Source organism: Lemur catta, chromosome 21, assembly GCF_020740605.2.
Source record: "Lemur catta isolate mLemCat1 chromosome 21, mLemCat1.pri, whole genome shotgun sequence".
Lineage (NCBI taxonomy): Eukaryota > Metazoa > Chordata > Mammalia > Primates > Lemuridae > Lemur > Lemur catta.
In genome coordinates, this window is record NC_059148.1 from 32,966,143 (window position 1) to 32,988,013 (window position 21,871).

Here is a 21,871-nt window from a genome sequence, read left to right on the forward strand (position 1 = left end):
AAAAACTTTGGTCGCCACATCCATCAAAAAACTAAAAAAAAAAAAATTGGAGAGAAAAACTTAAAGGGACAAAAGGCAAAGACAATTTGTATATGATTTGGTATGGTTTTACAGAGTACCCTCAGTGTTTGACGGAGTTTAAAAACAAAATCTTTTCACCTATTTCTGATATTAATTTAGAACAACTTGTTTCCTGAATGTGAGCTAATGGCGTATTTTTTTTTTTCTTTTTTCTGTTTTTAGTTGTTTGGCTAATTTCTTTCTTTTTTTTTTTCTCTCTTTTTTTTTTTTTCCTCTTTTTTTTTTTTTTTTTTTGAGACAGAGTCTTGCTCTGTTGCCCGGGCTAGAGTGCTGTGGCGTCAGCCTCGCTCACAGCAGCCTCAGACTCCTGGGCTCAAGCGATCCTCCTGCCTCAGCCTCCCGAGTAGCTGGGACTACAGGCATGCGCCACCACGCCCGGCTAATTTTTTTTATATATATATGTATTTTTTTTTAGTTGGCCATATAATTTCTTTCTATTTATAGTAGAGACGGGGTCTCGCTCTTGCTCAGGCTGGTCTCGAACTCCTGACCTCGGGCGATCCTCCCGCCTCGGCCTCCCCGAGTGCTGGGGTGACAGGCGTGAGCCACCTCGCCCGGCCTGTGCATTTCTTCCTGTACCGAAACTTGCAGGGATTTAAGATCTTTGCTGTTTTCATGCCCCGTGTCCTTGCTCTGGGCCTTGTCTTCTGTTTTAGACAATGATAATGACCCACTGTCTAGAAAACTGTCTTTCAGTCTTCTGATTAAGGATTGCTCAATGAAAGTGCCCGTCTGTTTGCCTAGCAGCATGCTTTTTGTTTGTTTCAGCGCTGGATTTTCTGCATGGATTTGTAACGTAAGGTTCTTTTTTTGTTCTTTGTTTGTTTTTTAACGTTAGCGAGGCATGAGGCCTCCGTCGCGCGGCTGCACGCGGGGCGACTGCTGAAGCCCCTGCGCACCTAACCGGACGGGCTTGGCATGTCTCAGAAGTTCTAAGTCTGCAGACAGGCGTGTCTGGTCCCCCCGATGGAGCCTTCGGGCAGCGAACAGTTCTGCGAGGACCCGGATCCCGGGGGCAAGTCCCAGGATGCGGAGGCCAGAAAGCAGACGGACTCGGAGCAAAAGCTGTCCAAGATGACCCACAACGCCCTGGAGAACATCAATGTCATCGGCCAGGGCCTGAAGCACCTCTTCCAGCACCAGCGGCGACGCTCGTCCGTGTCCCCCCACGACGTGCAGCAGCTGCAGGCGGCCGAGGCCGAGCCCGACGCGGAGCCCGAGGGCCAGAGTGCGGGTGGCGAGGTGGACGGGGCCGCCACCCACCCCACGGCGCTGAACCGCGTGCTGCAGCAGATCCGGGTGCCGCCCAAGATGAAGCGGGGGACCAGCCTGCACAGCCGGCGGGGCAAGCCCGACGCCCCCAAAGGGAGCCCCCAGATCAACAGGAAGTCGGGCCAGGAGATGACGGCCGTCACCCAGGCGGGCCGGCCCCGGTCCTCGTCCACCACCGACGCCCCCACCAGCTCCGCCATGATGGACATCGCCTGTGCCGCGGCGGCCACCTGTCTGCCCGGGGAGGAGGGGACAGCGGAGCGAGTGAGTGCGTTAGCGTCTCCCCGTCTGTTAACCTGCGTCGTCGGATCTGGGGCTCCCTGGGCTCTGCTTTGGTTTTTTTTCAGGGGGGGGACAGAGTCTCGTTCTGTCACCCGGGCTAGAGTGCCGTGGCGTGAGCCTCGCTCACAGCAGCCTCAACCTCCTGGGCTCAAGCGATCCTCCTGCCTCAGCCTCCCGAGTAGCTGGGACGACAGGCATGCGCCACCACGCCCGGCTCATTTTTTTCTATATATATTTTTAGCTGTCCAGCTAATTTCTTTCTGTTTTTAGTAGAGATGGGGTCTCGCTCTGTTGCCCAGGCTGGCCTCGAACTCCTGGCCTCGAGCGATCCTCCCGCCTCGGCCTCCCAGAGTGCTGGGATGACAGGCGTGAGCCACCGCGCCCGGCCTGTGTGTGGCTTCTTTTCCTTTATCGTAATACTTTCCAGATTCAACTATGTCGTTGCTTCTATCGATTGTTTGTTTCTATTGCTGAGTAGAATTCGTTTATCCGTTTGTCAGTTGATAGACATTGGGGTTGTTTCTGTTTTTTGGCTGTTACGGCTGAAGCTACCGTGAGCTTGTGCGTATAGAGCTCTGTGTGAGCATGGGTTTCCATTTCTGCGAGGTGTCTGGCAAATGCATGTTTCACGCAGAGGGTGGCTGGGTCTCACCGCAGCGTGTGACGATTTCGGCTTTTCCATGTCCTCGTCGGCATCTGGTATCGTCATTCTAAAATTTTTGTCGTTAGTGCATGTGGTCGTATTGCATTGAGGTTTTCAGTTGGCATTTCTCTGACTGTTGACTGGAAAAGATTTATAGGATTTTTTTAATGCCATTTAGACAACTGGGTAGGGATTTAGAAAAGAGATTATTTCTAAGAGTGGACGTGAATTTTTCTTGAACATTAATGTCATCTGGCAGAACTCCTCAGAACTAGCAGACTGGTTAGTTACTCTCTCAAACAAAACATGCCGTTGGCTTAATTCTATCTGCTAAGGAACTGAGTTCTTACAGTTTTAATAGTTTTTGTTTTTGTTTTTTAGTAACCACTAATCAGGGAGAAAGTTCGGGTCGTTGAGTTGTAAAATCAGAGTGCAGTAACAGTGGTTCTGATTTATAGAATTTGACACGTCTAGGTACAGCATGTGCGAGGTTTCGATTTGCTTCTTAAAAGTCTAGGTTGTATCGTCTTTGTGAACAACATGTTGCTAAAACTTATACTTACGTTCTTAGGCAGCATAGTTGGGACCAAATAGTTTGTCATCGATCAAAAGTCATTTAAAGTAGATGATCAAAAACGAGAGATGTATCCTTTGAGTGTTTTATTTGCACTTAAAACCAAAGCTGTAACGTTTTTGCGTATAGATATGAATTCATCGATTAGATTTATGCACCTTTCTTGCATGAATTGCACTTCTATTGCATAGACTACAATTTCCTGTTTTACTTTTTAGAAATTGGAGTAGTAACCTTACAGCACCCGGAAGCAGTCTGGGGCTGAATCTTAGATTTTTTTTTTTTTTTTAGAGACAGGGTCTCGCTCTGTTGCCCAGGCTGGAGTGCACTGGTACAATCATAGCTCACAGCAGCCTCTAACTCCTGGCCTTAAACGGTCTTCCTTGTCTCAGCCTCCCATGTGGCTAGGACTACAGGCATGCGCCACCACACCCAGCTAATTTTTAATTTTTTTTGTAGAGATGGGGTCTTACTGTGTTGCCCAGGCTGGTCTGGAACTCCTGGCCTCAAGTGATCCTCTTGCCTTGGCCTTTCAAAGTGCTGGGATTACGGGCACGAGCCACCCCGCCTGGCTGGAACCTTAGATTTTAATAATCTCTTGAAATGCTTTGCCCGCCTTAAATCTTTTTTTTTTTTTTTTCTTTTTCTTTTTTGAGACAGAGTCTGGCTCTGTCACCCGGGCTAGAGTGCCGTGGCGTCAGCCTCACTCACAGCAACCTCAACCTCCTGGGCTCCAGCGATCCTCCTGCCTCAGCCTCCCGAGTAGCTGGGACTACAGGCACGCGCCACCATGCCCGGCTCATTTTTTCTATATATATGTTTTAGTTGTCCAGATAATTTCTATTTTTAGCAGAGACGGGGTCTCGCTCTTGCTCAGGCTGGTCTCGACCTCCTGACCTCGAGCGATCCTCCCGCCTCGGCCTCCCAGAGTGCTGGGGTGACAGGCGTGAGCCACCGCGCCCGGCCGTTTGGGGACTATTTTTGAGCACCGCCGTACTGCGCCAGTTGATCTAACAGTCAGTCCGATAACTCGGTTACCAAATGAGTAACAGGTGAGAGGAGCAGGGACGGTCCCCGGGTCGGGGGACGGACTGGGATGTCATGACATTTTATCAGGCTACTCAGAACGGCATGCAGCTTAAAACTTAGGATTTGTGTTTGTTTGTTTTTTTTTTTTTTTTTCTGGAATTTTTCATGTAACATTTTTGGACCCAGGTTGACGGTGGGTCAGTAAAAGCACAGAGAAGGGGGCACTATTGTCATAGGAGTGTCACAGTGGCGTTTTGAGACAGCAGCAGCGTGCTAGATGCGAACGGCCTCCCACGGGGCCGGCCCTGAGCGGGGGATTCCAACAGGGGCTGTCGCCCAAGAGGTGATTTTGCTCGCGGGAAACTGAGAGGCACGGGAGAGGGGACAATGACATAATTCAGTGGCTGCTCCGACCAGATACTAAATGCATTGGGCAGCAACGAGCAATTCAAAGAGGAGCACACGGACAGGAATGTTCCCTGAAAATGGAACTTTGTCCTTGCACCGGTTGTCTGAAAGCGACTCACACAGACAGGCAGACAGACAAAGAGTGGCAAGTGACGGCAAAATACTCTGTAGTTCTGGAACAGTCCGTACAGCTGTCATCTTTCGTGCCTCTGTACCTGCACCGATTCACTCTGAGCTGTCCCCTTTGTCTCGCGTGTGTGGATTTTTAAAAATGACGCTGTTCCCAGCTTTGATGTGTCGCGCTGGGGCGTGGAGCTGCAGTCACCGGCGGGGTATGCCCGGCTGCACCTGACATTCCTCCCGAGAGGGTCCCTCCCTGTGACTCAGGGGAGAGGCTCGGCCAGCTGTGCCAGACAAAGCCACCGCCGCTGCCACTGCCGGCTGGGAGGAGTTTCCTTCTCCAGCTGGGAGCCGGGTTTCTGTCCCCTGCTTGTCCCTGCACCCAGAGGGTTACCTGGGCTGCAGGTAGCGGGGCTGTCGCTCTCTGCAGAGGAGATGCCCACGGGAGGGCGGAGGGGCCGGCCGGCGTCCTACCTGGGCCACTGCTCCTCCTCCCGGCCCCTGGAGTCTCAGGTGGCACCGCGGCGACACTCTCGCCTGCTGACCCGCTGGAAAGGGAAGGGGTGGGCCTTGTGTCCGGACCCCCGGCGGCTGACTCACAGGAAGTGCCTGCGGGGCTTGGCACCCGGCTCCGGGCTCCCGCCCCGCCCTCTCCCATGCAGCGTCCCCCGGTGGCACAATCAGGCGCTTCCAAGTTTGCTGAGACTCCCGGGGACATTCTCTGGGCTCCCGTGACGGTCCTCAAAATGCTCTGCCGCCGACCGTCTCAGGACCCCGTCGTGTGAAGAGCCCTTCCCCGCCGCGCGCATCGCTTTGTCTGGAGACCCCCGGGGTGGCCATGGTCCAGCGCTTCAGCCTCAGGCGGCAGCTGTCCAAGGTGGGTCGCCTGGTGGGTCGTGTTTGTGCAGGGAAACTCTCACCTGCGTCCGCGTGGCCCTGTGCTCGGGAGCCGCCCTGCCCAGCCCGCCGAGCAGGGGCCGGGGAGGCCGGGCTGCCTTTTGTTCTCGCCTGTGACAGACAAAAAGCCTGAAGGCCGGCCGCCCTGGCAACCCCAGCTGGCGTCCCCTGCAGCCAGGCTGTCATCTGAACGGGGACAGAGCCGCAGCTCGCTCCTGAGACAGGATTTCCAGGAGGGTGTGTGTGCGAGAGGGAGATAATCGTGGGGTTGGGAGCGTGTGTTTAATTAATTAGCGCTTAATCAATCTAGCCGCAGCTCCTGAAGGCTTCGGGGTCTGGGGGATCTGTGCTTTCGTGCACGTGTCACTGTCAAGCCGGGGGACAGCGACCTCGAAATAGTGCCCCGAGCAAGACCTGCATGGAAATGGTAAAGTGAGTGGTTGTGTTGGGGACGCTCGGGCGCTCAAGGAAGAAGTGTGGGAAACGCGGTCGCCGGGAAGCTCACCGGGCAGCCTGGACGGATTCTGACCCGAAAGCCGCGCTCGCGGGTGCAGCGTGTGGGAGAGAGTCCTTTGGACCTGGGAAAATCAAAGTTAAAAACAAAACCACCCCGCCGGGCGCGGTGGCTCACACCTGTCGTCCCAGCACCCTGGGAGGCCCTGGGAGGCCGAGGAGGGAGGATCGGTCGAGGTCAGGAGGTCAAGACCAGCCTGAGCAAGAGCGAGACCCCGTCTCTACTAAAAATAAAAAGAAATTAGCTGGACAACTAAAAATATATAGAGAAAAAATGAGCCGGGCGTGGTGGCGCATGCCTGTAGTCCCAGCTACTCGGGAGGCCGAGGCAGGAGGATCGCTTGAGCCCAGGAGTCTGAGGTTGCTGTGAGCGAGGCTGACGCCACGGCACTCTAGCCCGGGCGACAGAGCGAGACTCTGTCTCAAAAAAAAAACCAAAAAAACCCACCTTAAAAAATGGTGCAATGGCTTAAACAGACTCTTTACCAAGGCTGTGTTACCATGATGAGGTACCACTGTTGCAACGGTTACAATGACAAAGTGAAGTTCCAGATGCTGCCAAGGCTGCAGAAAGCAAGGGGAGCTCTCTCACCCATTGCTGGTAGGAAAAGGAAAATGGCGACACAACTCTGCAAACCGGTTTGGCGATTTTCTTTTTAAGTCAAGCGTACCCTGACCGGGGGACCCAGCAAATCCACTTTCAGGCCTTCGACCTGGAAAAACGGAAACTCAACATTTCCAGGCAGCCCTTTACCCCGATGTTTCTAGCGCCTGGGTTCATTAATTGCTAAAAAGCAGAAGCCACCAAGGTGTCTTTTAGCAGGTGGATGGGTGTACACGCTCTGGGGTCTCCACACAGTGGGCTCTACTACACGCAGCAATAAGAAGGAGTGAGTTACTGATGCATGTATCACCCCGGATGTATCTCAAAGATACCGTGCTGCTAAAAGAAATAGTCTCAGTTGTACTGTGACACGATTCTGTTGATGTGACCTTCTCAGGAAGAACGACAGTGCAGAAGAAGGGGTTAGGGAGTCAGGGGTGGGCTTGGGAGTGACCGCATCAGGAACTCTTTTGAAACTCCTCTGTACCTCGATCGCACTGGTGGTTTTATGAGTCTGTGCATGTGTCAAAATTCACAGAACTGCGCACATGCCTAAAAAGTCAATTTTGTGATGTTAATCTAAGAAATTTTTTTTTTTTTTTTTTTTTTTTTTTTTACAACTTAGTAGCTGCAAGCGGCAGTTGGTTATCGGTCTTGATTCCGTGGGCTGATCAGGTGTTTCTGGTTTGGGTCACGCTGGCTGGGCTATTGGGACGACGAAAAAGTCCAGATGACCTCACTCCGCTCCTGCTATCAGTTGGTCGGCCGCTGACTCAGAGTTCAGCTGTGTCTCTCGGTCAGAGACCTCGATTTGTTTACCTTTTTTTTTTTTTTGAGACAGAGTCTGGCTCTGTCACCTGGGCTAGAGTGCCATGGCATCAGCCTCGCTCACAGCAGCCTCAGACTCCTGGGCTCAAGCAATCCTCCTGCCTCAGCCTCCCGAGTAGCTGGGACTACAGGCATGCGCCACCACGCCCGGCTCATTTCTTTTTCTATATATATTTTTAGTTGTCCAGATAATTTTTATTTCTATTTTTAGTAGAGACGAGGTCTCGCTCAGGCTGGTCTCGAACTCCTGACCTTGAGCGATCCTCCCGCCTCGGCCTCCCAGAGGGCTAGGATTATAGGCGTGAGCCACCGCCCCCGGCCTCTGTATAAGTTTTGATGATGATAGACCTGTATCTCTATAAAGATCTAAAATTTGTATTTTAAAAAAAAGGAACCAGGCCGGGCGCGGTGGCTCACGCCTGTCATCCCAGCACTCCGGGAGGCCAAGGCGGGAGGATCGCTTGAGGTCAGGAGTCCGAGACCAGCCTGAGCAAGAGCGAGACCCCGTCTCTACTAAAAATAGAAAGAAATTGGCTGGAAAGCTAAAAATACATATAGAAAAAATGAGCCGGGCGTGGTGGCGCATGCCTGTAGTCCCAGCTACTCGGGAGGCTGAGGCAGGAGGATCGCTTGAGCCCGGGAGGTTGAGGTTGCTGTGAGCGAGGCTGACGCCACGGCACTCTAGCCCCGGCGACAGAGCCAGACTCTGTCTCCAAAAAAAAAAAACAGGCGATTGGGTCGCTTTGGTCTGGAATAGAACTTTGATAATATAAGGGAGACCATAAAATGTGCAGGGCTGTCTCCGTCGCTCTGTTTTCTTCGGCTAGGAATTCCACCTTCCAGCTCTCTGTCCTGTTTAAGGCCTTTTCCCGTGTTGTTCTGATGTGGGGGGGAGACTTTCTAAAGGGACACATTTTTGTTGAACTGGAAAGAAATGCTGATGTGCATTAGGTTTGCCTTTTGCGTGCGCACGAAAAAGCGAGACCGTTGATCACACTTTGGGTTTTGGCGTACGTCTGTTACCAGAAATAGACTTTCAGAGTACTGTGCTGTGTAGTAGAGTCACAGAGGGGGTTCGGGGTCCCTCGGCTGGGTCACAGCGTTCAGGACCCGAAGCCTGTAGCTCAGATCGGGAATCATGAGGTGATTTGTGATACAAATCAAACGACCCAAGGGCTCTTCTTCCAAGTTCCTGCTTCCCCTTCATTCCCTCCAGACAAAATAGGCTCAAGGAGAAAAATCCCTTCCTCACTTTTTTTTTTTTTTTTGAGACAGAGTCTGGCTCTGTCGCCCGGGCTAGAGTGCCGTGGCGTCAGCCTCGCTCACAGCAGCCTCAACCTCCTGGGCTCCAGCGATCCTCCTGCCTCAGCCTCCCCAGTAGCTGGGACCACAGGCATGCGCCACCACGCCCGGCTAATTTTTTTTTTCTTTTTTGTAGAGATGGGGTCTTGCTATGTTGCCCAGGGTGGCCTCAGACTCCTGGGCTCCAGCGATCCTCCTGCCTCGGCCTCCCCGAGTAGCTGGGACGACAGGCATGCGCCACCATGCCCGGCTTATTTTTTTTTTCTATGTATATTTTTAGCTGCCCAGATAACTTCTTTTTATTTTTAGTAGAGACGGGGTCTCGCTCTTGCTCAGGCTGGTCTCCCTTTTAATACTGCGGGCTGCCTGCGTTTGGGATTCAGAGTATTCCGGGTGCTCCTTGCCTAACTGGGCTGAAGGTGATCTCATGCGACAACAGCAGGGCTCTCTTGTTTTGGAGTTGCCATTCCTTTCTAGAACAGGCATTCTGTCCCGCTGCCAGCGTGCCCTGGCTGCTCCTGTTTCATATTACAGCGATCCTGCTTCGTCAGGGTCGGATTCGGCCTCGCAGGGCTGGAGGCAGCCGCCGGTGACCTCATGCCAGGGGACAGCATGTTCAAATGTGGGAGAAACCCGGGGGTCCTCCGGCATCTTCCTCCTCCTCCTCCTCCTCCTCCTCCCTCCCAAGCATGGAACCCTCAGTCTCCTCGGAAACCGTATGTTGCATATGTGTGTGTATCTGTGTTTTTTTTTCTTTTTTTAAAAAAAAAAAAAAAATCTGTTTCCTGAATCCTGTAGTTGTCGTGGGGGCTGGTTGAATAGACAGACGCAGGAATGGGCCGGAGCCACTGAAACTTTGCATTGTTTGTTTCGGCAGTAGGTCTCAGCCGGGGGCATTTGCTCTTTCAGGACCGGCTCTCAGGATCGACCCGCGTGGGGATTTGCAGTAATGGCGAAGTGTGTGTGTGTGTGTGTGTGTGTGTCTCCCGGTTGCTGGTTTCCATCCGTAGCCGTGCGGGCAGGGTGCAGGGGGTGGCTTGCGGTCGTGGGGGCCCCGCTCCAGCTCGCATTGTCCCCGCGGGTCCCCTCTCTCGCTTCGATGCAAACTGAGCGTGTCTTTCAATGAACAAAAGAGTCGCCTTTGCCCCTGGCTGCGTTCGGAGAAGCTCGGGTTAAACTGGAAGAAGCCAGGCACGCATGACAAGCAGGAGTTTGGTTTGAGAGCCATTGGAAATGTTTCTCACATTTAAAAAAAAAAAAAAAAAAGGCCCTTATCGCTCAGCTACTTGTTTTCCGAGTATTTTTTCCCCCCACCCCCAGGGACTTGGCAATTTTCTGAATCGTAAAGCGACGTACACATACCTCGGTGCTAAATTTGTGTTGTCCAGATCAGCAGAATAATAGATCCCCGAGCTGCAGCTGGGTGGGAGGATGGTCCAGAAAGATCACTCCCATTTCATGCATAGCCCGGAGGCAAAAACTTAACCCATAGCTTGATTTCCTCAGGATTTTTTGGAGTTGGTTTTCTTTTCTTTCTTTTTTTTTGGGGGGGGGGGCATTGGTTTTCTAAATGTAGATATTTTCTAAGAGAAAAACCCGAAAGCAAAGTAGATTCTTTATAGATTGGCGTGATTCTAAGGCTAATGTGCACTAATACCGTTGGCTGTTGAGCAGTTTGATTTAAGATCCCAACAGATTTTTTCACCCTCACGTTGGCTATTGAATTACTCTCCTGAACGCCTTCGGGTTGGAAATTCAAACGCCAACTTTGTTCACAGATCTGGGCCTCTGGTCTGTGCCCTGTTCTTTTTTTTTTTTTTTCCCCCTGTTGTTGTTTGTTCTGTGTCTCGGATTCAAACACCCTGGCACATCTCTGTTTGTTCTGAGGTTACGAAACGTCAGTTTACTGATCTCTGTTTTATTAAGAATGTGGCCAGCCCGGGGCCGAGTGGTGGGGTGATCGGGGCGAGTGGTGGGGTGATGGGGCGAGTGGTGGGGTGATCGGGGCCAGTGGTGGGGTGATGGGGCGAGTGGTGGGGTGATGGGGCGAGTGGTGGGGTGATCGGGGCCAGTGGTGGGGTGATGGGGCGAGTGGTGGGGTGATCGGGGCCACTGGTGGGGTGATCGGGGCCAGTGGTGGGGTGATCGGGGCCAGTGGTGGGGTGATGGGGCCAGTGGTGGGGTGATGGGGGCCAGTGGTGGGGTGATGGGGCCAGTGGTGGGGTGATCGGGGCCAGTGGTGGGGTGATCGGGGCGAGTGGTGGGGTGATGGGGCCAGTGGTGGGGTGATCGGGGCGAGTGGTGGGGTGATGGGGCCAGTGGTGGGGTGATCGGGGCGAGTGGTGGGGTGATGGGGCCAGTGGTGGGGTGTTGGGAAGGAAAGAATTCCTAGGAGAGCCTTCAAAGGGTGGTGGGCGGGGACTGGTAGGAAAACACACATTAACTCCTCTTTCTCTGTCCTTGATAGCCAAGTGGGGGAAAGGAGAAGGGGAACGGACGTAAAAGATAATCTAAACGTTTTCCCAGTCGATTTTTAGCCAGCGATTGCACGAACTCCTGAGAGTAGAGAAACTTTGCTGACAGATGTAGTGAGCACCTCGGCGGATGATGGTGGCTGAAACCGTTTCTGTCTGTCTTACCCAGACTGTTCTGGCAAATGAAATATTCTCATTGGAACAATGATCAAAACGTTCAGAAATTTTAATCTTTATCAGTGGTGAGGGGGAAAAAAAAAAAAAAAGAAAAAAAAAATAAAATGTTCAGAAATGAGCTACTTGCCCCTGGTATCTGAAATATTTACTACGACTGTCTGGATCTATCAAACCGCTGTAGATGGGGGTTCATGTGTGACCTCGTTTCCTGACATTGCAACATGCTCTGTAAAGAGCTCCTCCTAAATTGCAGAATAAAGACTTTGAAGGCAGACTGGGCAGGGGAAAAGGATGCTGACTCTGAGGAATAAATGAAGGGTTTTAGAACAGTGGGGCACGACAGAAGCTACTTTATATTTGTTGAGCTCATATCTGTGTGTTACCGTATAAGATGATGGTATTCCCAGATCATTACCAGCTCTACCTAATAACACCGCAGCGCCACGTCTCTGCCTGTTAGAGTCTTGTACATAATGCAGACATTCCAGGCAATTCCTTGACAGCGTTGACATTGCCTGAGTTCCCTATACAAATGCCCGGAATTTACAGTGGCAGTTTAGAACATACGTGTGTAGTCATTTGGTCATATGTAGATGCTATACCTTTTAAACAAGTGTCTGCATTGGGCTGTCGCTATGTTAAATGGTGAACCAGCCGGGCACAGTGTCATCCCAGCACTCTGGGAGGCCGAGGCGGGAGGATCGCTCGAGGTCAGGAGTTCGAGAGCAGCCTGAGCAAGAGCGAGACCCCGTCTCTACTAAAAATAGAAATTATATGGACAACTAAAAATATATATAGAAAAAAGTAGCCGGGCGTGGTGGCCATGCCTGTCGTCCCAGCGACTCGGGAGGCTGAGGCAGGAGGATCGCTGGAGCCCAGGAGGTTGAGGCTGCTGTGAGCGAGGCTGATCCCACGGCACTCTAGCCCGGGCGACAGAGCCAGATTCTATCTCAAAAAAGAAAAAAAAAAAAACCAGAGCCTCACATTGGCAACGAAATTCTCTGATTTAGGTGACAGGCTCACTTTTCCCCCACAATCTATGGCTCAGAGCCGGTCACATGGTCCTGCCAGGGGTCCTGGGAAATGTAGTCTTCAAGTGTATCCGGGAAGGAGGGAGCCTTGGAAATCATCCGTGCGTGTAAAGCGGTTCACTTAGAACCACAGAATTTTAACAAACGTGAATCTTGCAGGAATATTAAACGCCCGCCCTGCCCAGGGAAGGATGCACAGCCCCAGCGTTGAGCTGCACAATTGCGAAGAAAATAGTAACTTGCTGGATTTTGTATTAGGCAGAACACAGGCCAGCAGCCCGGTGTCTGTTTAAAAGCCTTCGTCAGACGTGTTTACTGTGGGAATACACTGAGTGACTTTTGAGAGAAGGGAAAAATAGAATCTCTTGTAAAACCCTTCAAATCGAGATCGCAAGAGCTGCGGAGTTTTAAATCGCGGAGCGTACTTGTACACGTTGGGGTGGAAGTCACAGTGGGAATCGTGGCTGGTTTTGGGTCTTCTGAGTGGTAAGATTACAAATAGTTTTCGCTTTCTTCTGCGCTCGTTTGTGCTTTCAGAGTTTTCTACACCGAACGTGATTATCTTCAGGCAGCGAAAATGCTGATAAGCAGAGCTGAGCCAGCAGCGGTTAGTGTGGATGCTGGCGGCACAGCGTTGACTGGTTGGTTGGTGTCTTTGTGGAAACATATTTACTCAGTTGAGACCACCCGATTTTTATTTATTTATTTTGGAGACAGAGTCTGGCTCTGTCGCCCGGGCTAGAGCGCCGTGGCGTCAGCCTCGCTCACAGCAAGCCTCAGCCTCCTGGGCTCAAGCGATCCTCCTGCCTCGGCCTCCCCAGTAGCTGGGACGACAGGCATGCGCCACCACGCCCGGCTCATTTTTTTCTCTATATATTTTTAGCTGTCCAGCTAATTTCTCTCTATTTTTAGTAGAGACGGGGTCTCGACCTCCTGACCTTGAGCGATCCTCCTGCCTCGGCCTCTCGAGTAGCTGGGACTACAGGCATGCGCTACCACGCCCGGCTCATTTTTTCTATATATATTTTTAGTTGTTTGGCTAATTTCTGTCTATTTTTAGTAGAGATGGGGTCTCGCTCTTGCTCAGGGTGGTCTCGACCTCCTGACCTCGAGCGATCCTCCCACCTCGGCCTCCCTGAGTGCTGGGGTGACAGGCGTGAGCCACCATGCCCGGCTCATTTTTTCTATATATATATGTATGTAATTTTTTTTTAGCTGTCCATATAATTTCTGTCTATTTTTAGTAGACGGGGTCTCGCTCTTGCCCAGGCTGGTCTCGAACTCCCGACCTCGAGCGATCCTCCCGCCTCGGCCTCCCCGAGTGCTGGGGTGACAGACGTGAGCCACCGCGCCCGGCCTGTCCTGTAGCTTTAAATCCAACCAGCTGGATGTTTTTGTCTTTTGTAAAAAGGGGCTCACAGCTGGAGGAGAGAGGCAGAGGCTGTCTGTGATTTGCATTAGCAGCTCTAGCAAGCCGTGCACGCACACACACACACACACACACACACACACACGCACACACACACACGCACACACGCACACACACGGATGCTTGTTTGGCAGAAGCTTTTTGTTTATTCAGCTCAGCGTCCTCCAAGGCCCCCAGATGTAGAGGCCGGGCAGGGCTGGTGCGGGAGACAGAACCGGGTCACAAGGCGGGCGCTGCGGGCCTGGCCCCGCGGGGATGCTGCTGTGGTGCGGCTGCGCCTGCCTGCTTTGCGAAGGGCCCTGTCCCCGCACCGCGGAGGTGAGAAGCCCCAGGGATCCACCAGAGGCTTCGGTGGCTCCGCCGGCCCCGAGCTGGGGGCCGCGGTCCCCGTTGGTGGCTGTCCTCGTTGTGGCTGTCCTCGTTTGCGGCATTATTCTCGGAGGGAGCCAGGCGTGTGCCGCGGCTGCTCTGCAGGCTGGAAGCCGGGACAGACAGGAAGAGCCCACGGCCAGGAGCGGCTGTGACTTGCTTTTAGGATCCGAGTGGCTGTGACTTGCTTTTAGGATCCGAGCCTGCTCTGGCCGTGCACACACCGAGGATGAGCTTTCTGGCACGCAGGATCAGCCGGCTGCCCGGCAGGGGGTGTTGGTAAGATACATGAGTTGCTCGTGATTTTTTTTTTTTCCTTTCTCTTTCTTTTTTTTTTTTTTTTTGCTTTTCTAAATCAGCTACCTAGAATCACAATAACTGAAACATTTTTGCAGAATCGTGTGTGACGAGGGGTGATTTTTTTTTCTTTCTGTTTTTATTTTTATTTTTTTTGCTTTTCTAAATCAGCTACCTAGAATTGCAGTAACTGAAACATTTTTGCAGAATGGCAGGTGATGGGGGTGATTTTTTTTTTCTTTCTCTTTCTTTTTTTTTTTTCTTTCCTAAATCAGCTACCTAGAATCGCAATAACTGAAACATTTTTGCAGAATGGTGTGTGATGAGTGATTTTTTTTTCTCTTTTTTTTTTGCTTTTCTAAATCAGCTACCTAGAATCGCAATAACTGAAACATTTTTGCAGAATGGCAAGAACTGAAACATTTTTGCAGAATGGCAAGAACTGAAACATTTTTGCAGAATGGCCTGTGACGAGGGAACGAGAAAGGAAAGCATTGTCTCCGCTTGTTCTGCTGTGACCTTCAGAGACAGGCACGTCCCCTCTGAGGTCCCTGAATAGGCAGGAATTTCCGGAGCAGAGACGGCTGAGCAACAATCAGCACTCTCTTCCTGTCTCTGAATGCTCGTGATTGTCCTTGTCTTCTGACTTTGCTGCCGGCCCGAACTCTCACGGAGCCGCTTGTCCCCGGCGCGGTGACAGTGTGAGCACAGAAGGCTGCAGGGGGCGGAGGGCAGGAGAGGAGTCTGCTATTTTCCTGGCTGTGCGTCGGTGGGTGTTTGTCTTGGGTTCGGCATCTCTCTGCCTCTGCTATGACCGAATCCGTTTTTATGGGGGGTTTTTTTTTTTTGGTGCCTTTTTCCGTGCCAGCCCCAATCCTGTCATTGTCATCTTACAGCCATTTTCTGTCGCTTTCAATCCCTATGAACCTTTACTAGAGAAAAGAAAGTTGTAGGAATCAGCCCCCGCAGTCTGTCTGGGGCTGGAGAAAAGAGAAGGTGATGTTTTGTCTTTAAAAACGTGGGTTTCTGGACACGTTTGAAGCTCTGACTCTGGGGGTTGGGGGGGCGGGGGGAGGCAAGGGCAATATATGCGACCTAAACTTTTGTACCCCCACAAAATGCTGAAATAAGAATTAAAAAAAAATAGGCCGGCGCGGGGGCTCATGCCTGTCACCCCAGCACTCTGGGAGGCCGAGGCGGGAGGATCGCTGGAGGTCAGGAGTTCGAGACCAGCCTGAGCAAGAGCGAGACCCCGTCTCTACTAAAAATAGAAAGAAATTAGCTGGACAGCTAAAAATATATATAGAAAAAATGAGCCGGGCGTGGTGGTGCATGCCTGTAGTCCCAGCTACTTGGGAGGCTGAGGCAGGAGGATCGCTGGAGCCCAGGAGTCTGAGGTTGCTGTGAGCGAGGCTGACGCCACGGCACTCACTCTAGCCCGGGCAAAAAAGTGAGACTCTGTCTCAAAAAAAAAAAAAAAAAAAAAAAAGAATTAAATAAATAAATAAATAAAATAAAAACGTAGGTTTCTGGACACGTTTGAAGCTCTGCCTCGGGGGAGGGGGATTTGGGGAGCCAGGGCAATATGCGCAACCTAAACTTTTGTACCCCCACAATATGCTGAAATAAAAATGAAATATAAATAAATAGATAATGTAGGTTTCACTTTTAGCAGATTTTGGAGTCTTGCTTTTGGCATTTTTCGTAAGTGTTTTGTTTCTTCTGACTTAGGCCAAAATTGATAATAATAATAATAATAATATAAGTGTTTTATTGTAAATTAAGGAAACGGATGTCATGTTAGATCTGTGGGATCCTACCGGAATCCCCTTGCTTTATAAGGCGGATGCTGTTTCTCGTGTTTTTCTAAGCGTGAAGGTCCGGACTCGGGGTTGCTAGGAGGTAGCTGGGCAGCTGCATCTTCTCAGCCTGGCCCCGATCTTGTCCTTGGTCCCCTCTTCCGACCAGGAGGGACGGCCCAGCTGTCCCCAGAGGCCCAGCGTGGTGGTTGCAGAAGGGACCCATTGACACCTGACTTTTTGCTGGCTCACGGGTTACGTAAGCCGGGTAAACACAGCTCTGTGCAGACTCAGGTTGCTGCAGCCGCCCCCCCACCACCCCCCACCCCGGTTCCTGACCTCTTTCTTCCTCTCTCAGCAGCCCAAGTCCTGTTGGTAAGATGATCTTGACCTTTTTACCTAATAAACTCCAAGCAGCAGCGAACAGATAAATCCTTTTTTCCTTTGTCTTCTTGCATTGCTGCATTCTGCGTCCCTGTCTCCATCCTCGATTAGGATAAAATTCCAAATGCTCTGTCCTGTTCTCTCGGCGCGTGAAAGCTACAGCAATAACGTTTTCCCTAATTCGTGGCCTAGTTACGGTACCAGCTTCCTTTTCTGTCTCTGAGGGTTTGGTTCCAGTGCCCGTTCAGAGCAGGCTTCTGGGACCTCCCGGTCTAAATAAAGCAGGCTGCCCTCTCTTGAGTTATTCCTTTTTTCACGCACTCTGTGCTTTTTCTCCGTGGCGCTTTTCAAAGTCCATATTGTTTGCTTACTGGTTTTTCTGTCTCTACCGCTTTTCCACCCGCTCAAACGTGAAGCTTGCCTTCGGCCATGAAGGCAGAGGCTGTTTGGGTCATCGATATTCATACCCAGCGCCTGGTCAGATGGCAGCTGAGAGGGGAGGACAGGAGGGCAGGTAGGCAGTGTCGCGGTGAGAAGGAACACCAGGGGCAACAGGGCTTAAACAAGGCCACTGTCGGCCGGTGCGGTGGCTTCTAACTGGAATCCTGGCACTTTGGAGGCCGAGGTGGGAGGATCACTGGAGGCCAGGAGGTTCGAGACCAGCCTGGACAAAAGGGAAGACCCTGTCTCTACAAAATATATTTTACAAAATTAGCTGGGTGTGGTCGTGCGGCGCTTGTAGCCCCAGCTACTCGGGAGGCTGAGGCAGGAGGATCGCTTGAGCCCAGGAGTCTGAGGTTGCTGTGAGCGAGGCTGACGCCACTGCACCCTAGCCCGGGTGACAGAGCGAGACCCCATCTGAAAAAAAAATTTGTTTTGTTTTTGGCAGAGCAGAAGAACTTGGTATGCGGGGACCCACCACCAACTCACACGGGCCAGGGCACGGTCCAGTCTGTGAAACTGGCCTCGGAAAAGAACCAGTCACAGGAGAAAACAAAATAATGAAGCATCTGTTTTCTGATTTTTTTTTTTTTTTATTTTTTGAGACAGAGTCTGGCTCTGTCGCCCGGGCTAAAGTGCTGTGGCGTCAGCCTCGCTCACAGCAACCTCAGACTCCTGGGCTCAAGCGATCCTCCTGCCTCAGCCTCCCGAGTAGCTGGGACGACAGGCATGCGCCACCACGCCCGGCTAATTTTTTCTATATATATTTTTAGCTGTCCAGCTAATTTCTTTCTATTTTTGCTAGAGACAAAGTCTCACTCTTGCTCAGGCTGGTCTCGAACTCCTGACCTCGAGCAATCCTCCCGCCTCGGCCTCCCAGAGTGCTGGGGTGACAGGCGTGAGCCCCCGCGCCCGGCCTGTGCTTAATATTAAACGTAAATACTAGATCCGGGTCATATTCTATATTGTAGTCACGGGATCTGAAATCCCATTGGGAAAGCAAAAATCGAACAATGGCTTCTTGCCCACTGGTATAAAAAAATGTCAGGTGTGCTTTGGAGTCCTTTGCCTCACAAAACCCTTTTCCTGGGTAAAACACACAAAACTTTGGGCTTCAAAAGGGCTGATTGGTTTGATTACTTAGCTCTTCCTGTCCCTGTCTCTGAGTGTCCTCATTATCTCTTGCTCCAAGATTATCACAGTTAACCTGTGTGTGATTTGGTGACATTGACCCCGGCCACCGTCCTTGACTGCCTCCCCCCATCTCCCGCTACCAATTAAATGTCCTTCTCGGAATATAGAGAATGATCCCATCCCCCTTGACGTTGGATAAAGGCACTGTGATAAAATCGGATTTTTATATTTAGTTAGTAACACACCTGTTCTTGTCACCGTGTGTAGATGACCGTAATCCGTAAGCGTCGGTCAGAATTACAGTCGTAATCTAATACCAGATAATCTAATACCAAACAATCTAACACCAAGATGGTTTTCGCATAATTAAATTGAAATGCAGGTGCTCCTTGTTTTCTCTACATAGATGTGCTTTGAGCAAAAGTGTATGTAAAGCGTGTGAATCAGGGCCGGGCGCGGAGGCTCACGCCTGTCACCCCAGCACTCTGGGAGGCCGAGGCAGGAGGATCGCTCGAGGTCAGGAGTTCGAGACCAGCCTGAGCAAGAGCGAGACCCCGTCTCTACTAAAAATAGAGAGAAATTGGCTGGGCAACTAAAATATATATAGAAAAAATGAGCCGGGCGTGGTGGCGCATGCCTGTAGTCCCAGCTACTCGGGAGGCCGAGGCGGGAGGATCGCTCGAGGTCAGGAGTTCGAGACCAGCCTGAGCAAGAGCGAGACCCCGTCTCTACTAAAAGTAAAACGAAATTAGCCAGACAACTTTCTCATATACATTTACAAAATTTTTAAAAGAAAACAAAGGAGGGCCAGGTGCAGTGGCTCACGCCTGTCATCCCAGCGCTCTGGGAGGCCGAGGCGGGAGGATCGTTTGAGGTTGCAGTGAGCTAATGATGCCGCCACTGTACTCCAGCCCAGATGACAGAGCGAGACCTTATCTTTAAAAAAGTGAAAAAAAAAAAAAAAGTAAATTAATTCGTGCTGTAAACCCTGTGACAAGTCCGCCCGCAAAGGAAGAATACCCCTCAGTTTACCTCTCCTGCAAATCTTCTTTCATGGATCTGTTTTGCTTAAAGTCGAGTCTACGGGCACGAGGGTGGCAAATCTTAAAGTCGAGTCTACGGGCACGAGGGTGGCAAATCTTAAAGTCGAGTCTGCGGGTACAAGGGTGGCAAATCTTAAAGTCGAGTCTACGGGTACGAGGGTGGCAAATCCTAAAGTCGAGTCTACGGGCACGAGGGTGGCATCCAGCAGGGAGCCGGGGCTCAGGCAGGACGGGCGATGCCACAGGCCACCCGCCTGTGCTGGGACCCGAGCGTAGGGGAATTCTCAGGACGTGCCGTGCCGGGGCGGCCGTGCCCTCGGGCCCCTGCTAACGTGTCCCTCTTGCTTCTGCGCCAGGTCGAGCGGCTGGAAGTGAGCAGCCTCGCCCAGACGTCCGGCGCGCCGGGCCCCAGCGCGGACGGCAGCCTGCACGCGGACTCGGCGGACGCCGCCCCGGACCCGCAGCGGACCAGGGCCGCCATCGGCCACCTGCAGCAGAAGATCCTGAAGCTCACGGAGCAGATCAAGATCGCGCAGACGGCCCGGGACGACAACGTGGCCGAGTACCTGAAGCTGGCCAACAGCGCCGACAAGCAGCAGGCTGCCCGCATCAAGCAGGTGTTCGAGAAGAAGAACCAGAAGTCGGCGCAGACCATCCTGCAGCTGCAGAGGAAGCTCGAGCACTACCACCGCAAGCTGCGGGAGGTGGAGCAGAATGGCATCCCCCGGCAGCCCAAGGACGTCTTCAGGGACATGCACCAGGGCCTGAAGGACGTGGGGGCCAGGGTGACGGGCTTCAGCGAGGGCGTGGTGGACAGCGTCAAGGGCGGCTTGTCCAGCTTCTCCCAGGCCACCCACTCGGCGGCGGGGGCCGTGGTCTCGAAGCCCCGGGAGATCGCCTCGCTGATCCGGAACAGATTCGGCAGCGCGGACAACATCCCCAGCCTGAAGGACTCCGTGGAGGAAGGGCAGGCGGAGGACGCGGGCAAGGGTCTCGGGGTGATCCCCGCCTTCCAGTCGAGCCCCAAGTATGGGAGCGAGGAGGATTGCTCGAGCGCCACGTCCGGCTCGGTGGGGGCCAACAGCACCACGGGGGGGCTCGCGGTAGGGGCGTCCAGCTCCAAAACCAACACGCTGGACATGCAGAGCTCGGGCTTCGACGCCCTGCTGCACGAGATCCAGGAGATCCGGGAGGTCCAAGCCCGGCTGGAGGAGTCGTTCGAGACCCTCAAGGACCACTACCAGAGGGACTATTCCTTAATAATGCAGACCCTGCAGGAGGAGCGGTACAGGTAAGCCGGCTGGGGGTCTGGGAGTAGAATCCTCGGTTTCCTGTTCTGGGCCCCGTCCCCCTGGCTGTGGGAAGGTGGCTTCAGAAAGCCCTCGTCGTTCCCTGCAGCGTCCAGAGGGCCTTGGGTTTGTCGTGTGGCGTCTACGTGAGCTCCTGTTTCCCGGAGAGCAAAACAAAGGCGTGGTTCAGCGGTTCCCAAGGTCATATGTGACGAAGCGTGTTAGTCAGGGCCGGAAGCGTGACCGTAGCTCCCCAGTGTCCCATCCCAGTTGGGGACGTTAAAACGAAACCCACAATCTGTCACAGGAGTTTTAAGGAAAAAGAGAGAGAAAGAAAGAAACAAAGCCCAAGCTTTCTCAGGCATTTTTTCATCTATTTATTTATAAAGCATAGAACCACGCAAAGCATTGCAGCCTGTAACTGTTACCACCTTGAATCCAAAAGATGTGTGTAATTCCCAGAACTCCGTAGAAATGGAAGATACAGCCCTGGTCGGGCACGGTGGCTCACGCCTGTCACCCCAGCGCTCTGGGAGGCCGAGGAGGGAGGATCGCTCGGGGTCAGGAGTTTGAGACCAGCCTGAGCAAGAGCGAGACCCTGTCTCTACTAAAAATAGAAAGAAATTAGCTGGACAACTAAAAATATACAGAAAAAATGAGCCGGGCGTGGTGGCGCATGCCTGTCGTCCCAGCTACTCGGGAGGCTGAGGCAGGAGGATCACTTGAGCCCGGGAGGCTGAGGCTGCTGTGAGCGAGGCTGACGCCACGGCACTCTAGCCCGGGCGACACAGCGAGACTCTGTCTCAAAAAAAAAATAAAAAGACAAAACCCAGCCAGACTCTAATGAAGCCTGAAACACTCACCCGGGCAGTTGGGGGAGAAAGATCACTGGAAATAAATCCAGATAAGAAGGTCTGTGACCTTTACCATGAACCGGCAAATGCTTCAACGGTGGTGAACTTAAACATGACACGGTTCTGTGGCAGTTAGAGGGTTCTCCAAGGGCCAGAGGCTTGAGTCACCATCTGGGCGAAAGGTAGAGCTGGTCTCTTTTTTTGTGTCTGGTACTATTCCAGCTGTTCATATCAGACCCCTCTTACCTCTTCAAATGAGCGTCCCCTGCCCTGTGTCCTTCACAGGCAAAGAGAAATGGTGTTGCCCGTGGAGTACGCACTCAGACCCCGTGATGTAATGTCGGCCAGAGACAGGCCACCTCGTGGTCGCAGTTTGAGGACGAGTCTCACGGGAGCCACCGTCAGGGCAGGCCTGGGAGGACCCTGGGCCTGGGGCCTGGCCTAGTTACGAACCAGAGGAAACTCTGAGGACTTCTGTGGTGTCAGGAGCTGAGCAGATACATCTCTTAAGGCCCCTTTCTAGCTCTTAAAAATTACAGGGATGTCTCTCAAGTTTTGCTTTTATAAAATAACCTCCGGGCCCGAAAGACATTGTCC

General features: G+C 52.2%; 1 protein-coding gene across 5 annotated transcripts in view; it reads left to right on the forward strand.

Annotated features, from left to right (window-relative positions):
- The first annotated feature begins 923 nt into the window (after positions 1–923).
- The window catches only part of TMCC1 (transmembrane and coiled-coil domain family 1), a 28,375-nt gene continuing 7,427 nt past the window's right edge, over positions 924–21,871 (forward strand). For 2 of the 5 annotated variants that reach the window (XM_045534335.1, XM_045534334.1), the window contains exons 1-2: positions 924–1,617; positions 19,488–20,422. In XM_045534335.1, the coding sequence (XP_045390291.1) occupies positions 1,048–1,617; positions 19,488–20,422 (1,505 nt within the window). In that variant the 5' untranslated portion in view covers positions 924–1,047. Of the gene's footprint in view, positions 1,618–3,799; positions 5,287–9,086; positions 9,285–19,487; positions 20,423–21,871 lie in introns of those variants that run through there. The other 3 variants (XM_045534339.1, XM_045534336.1, XM_045534337.1) reach the window with 3 other exon arrangements.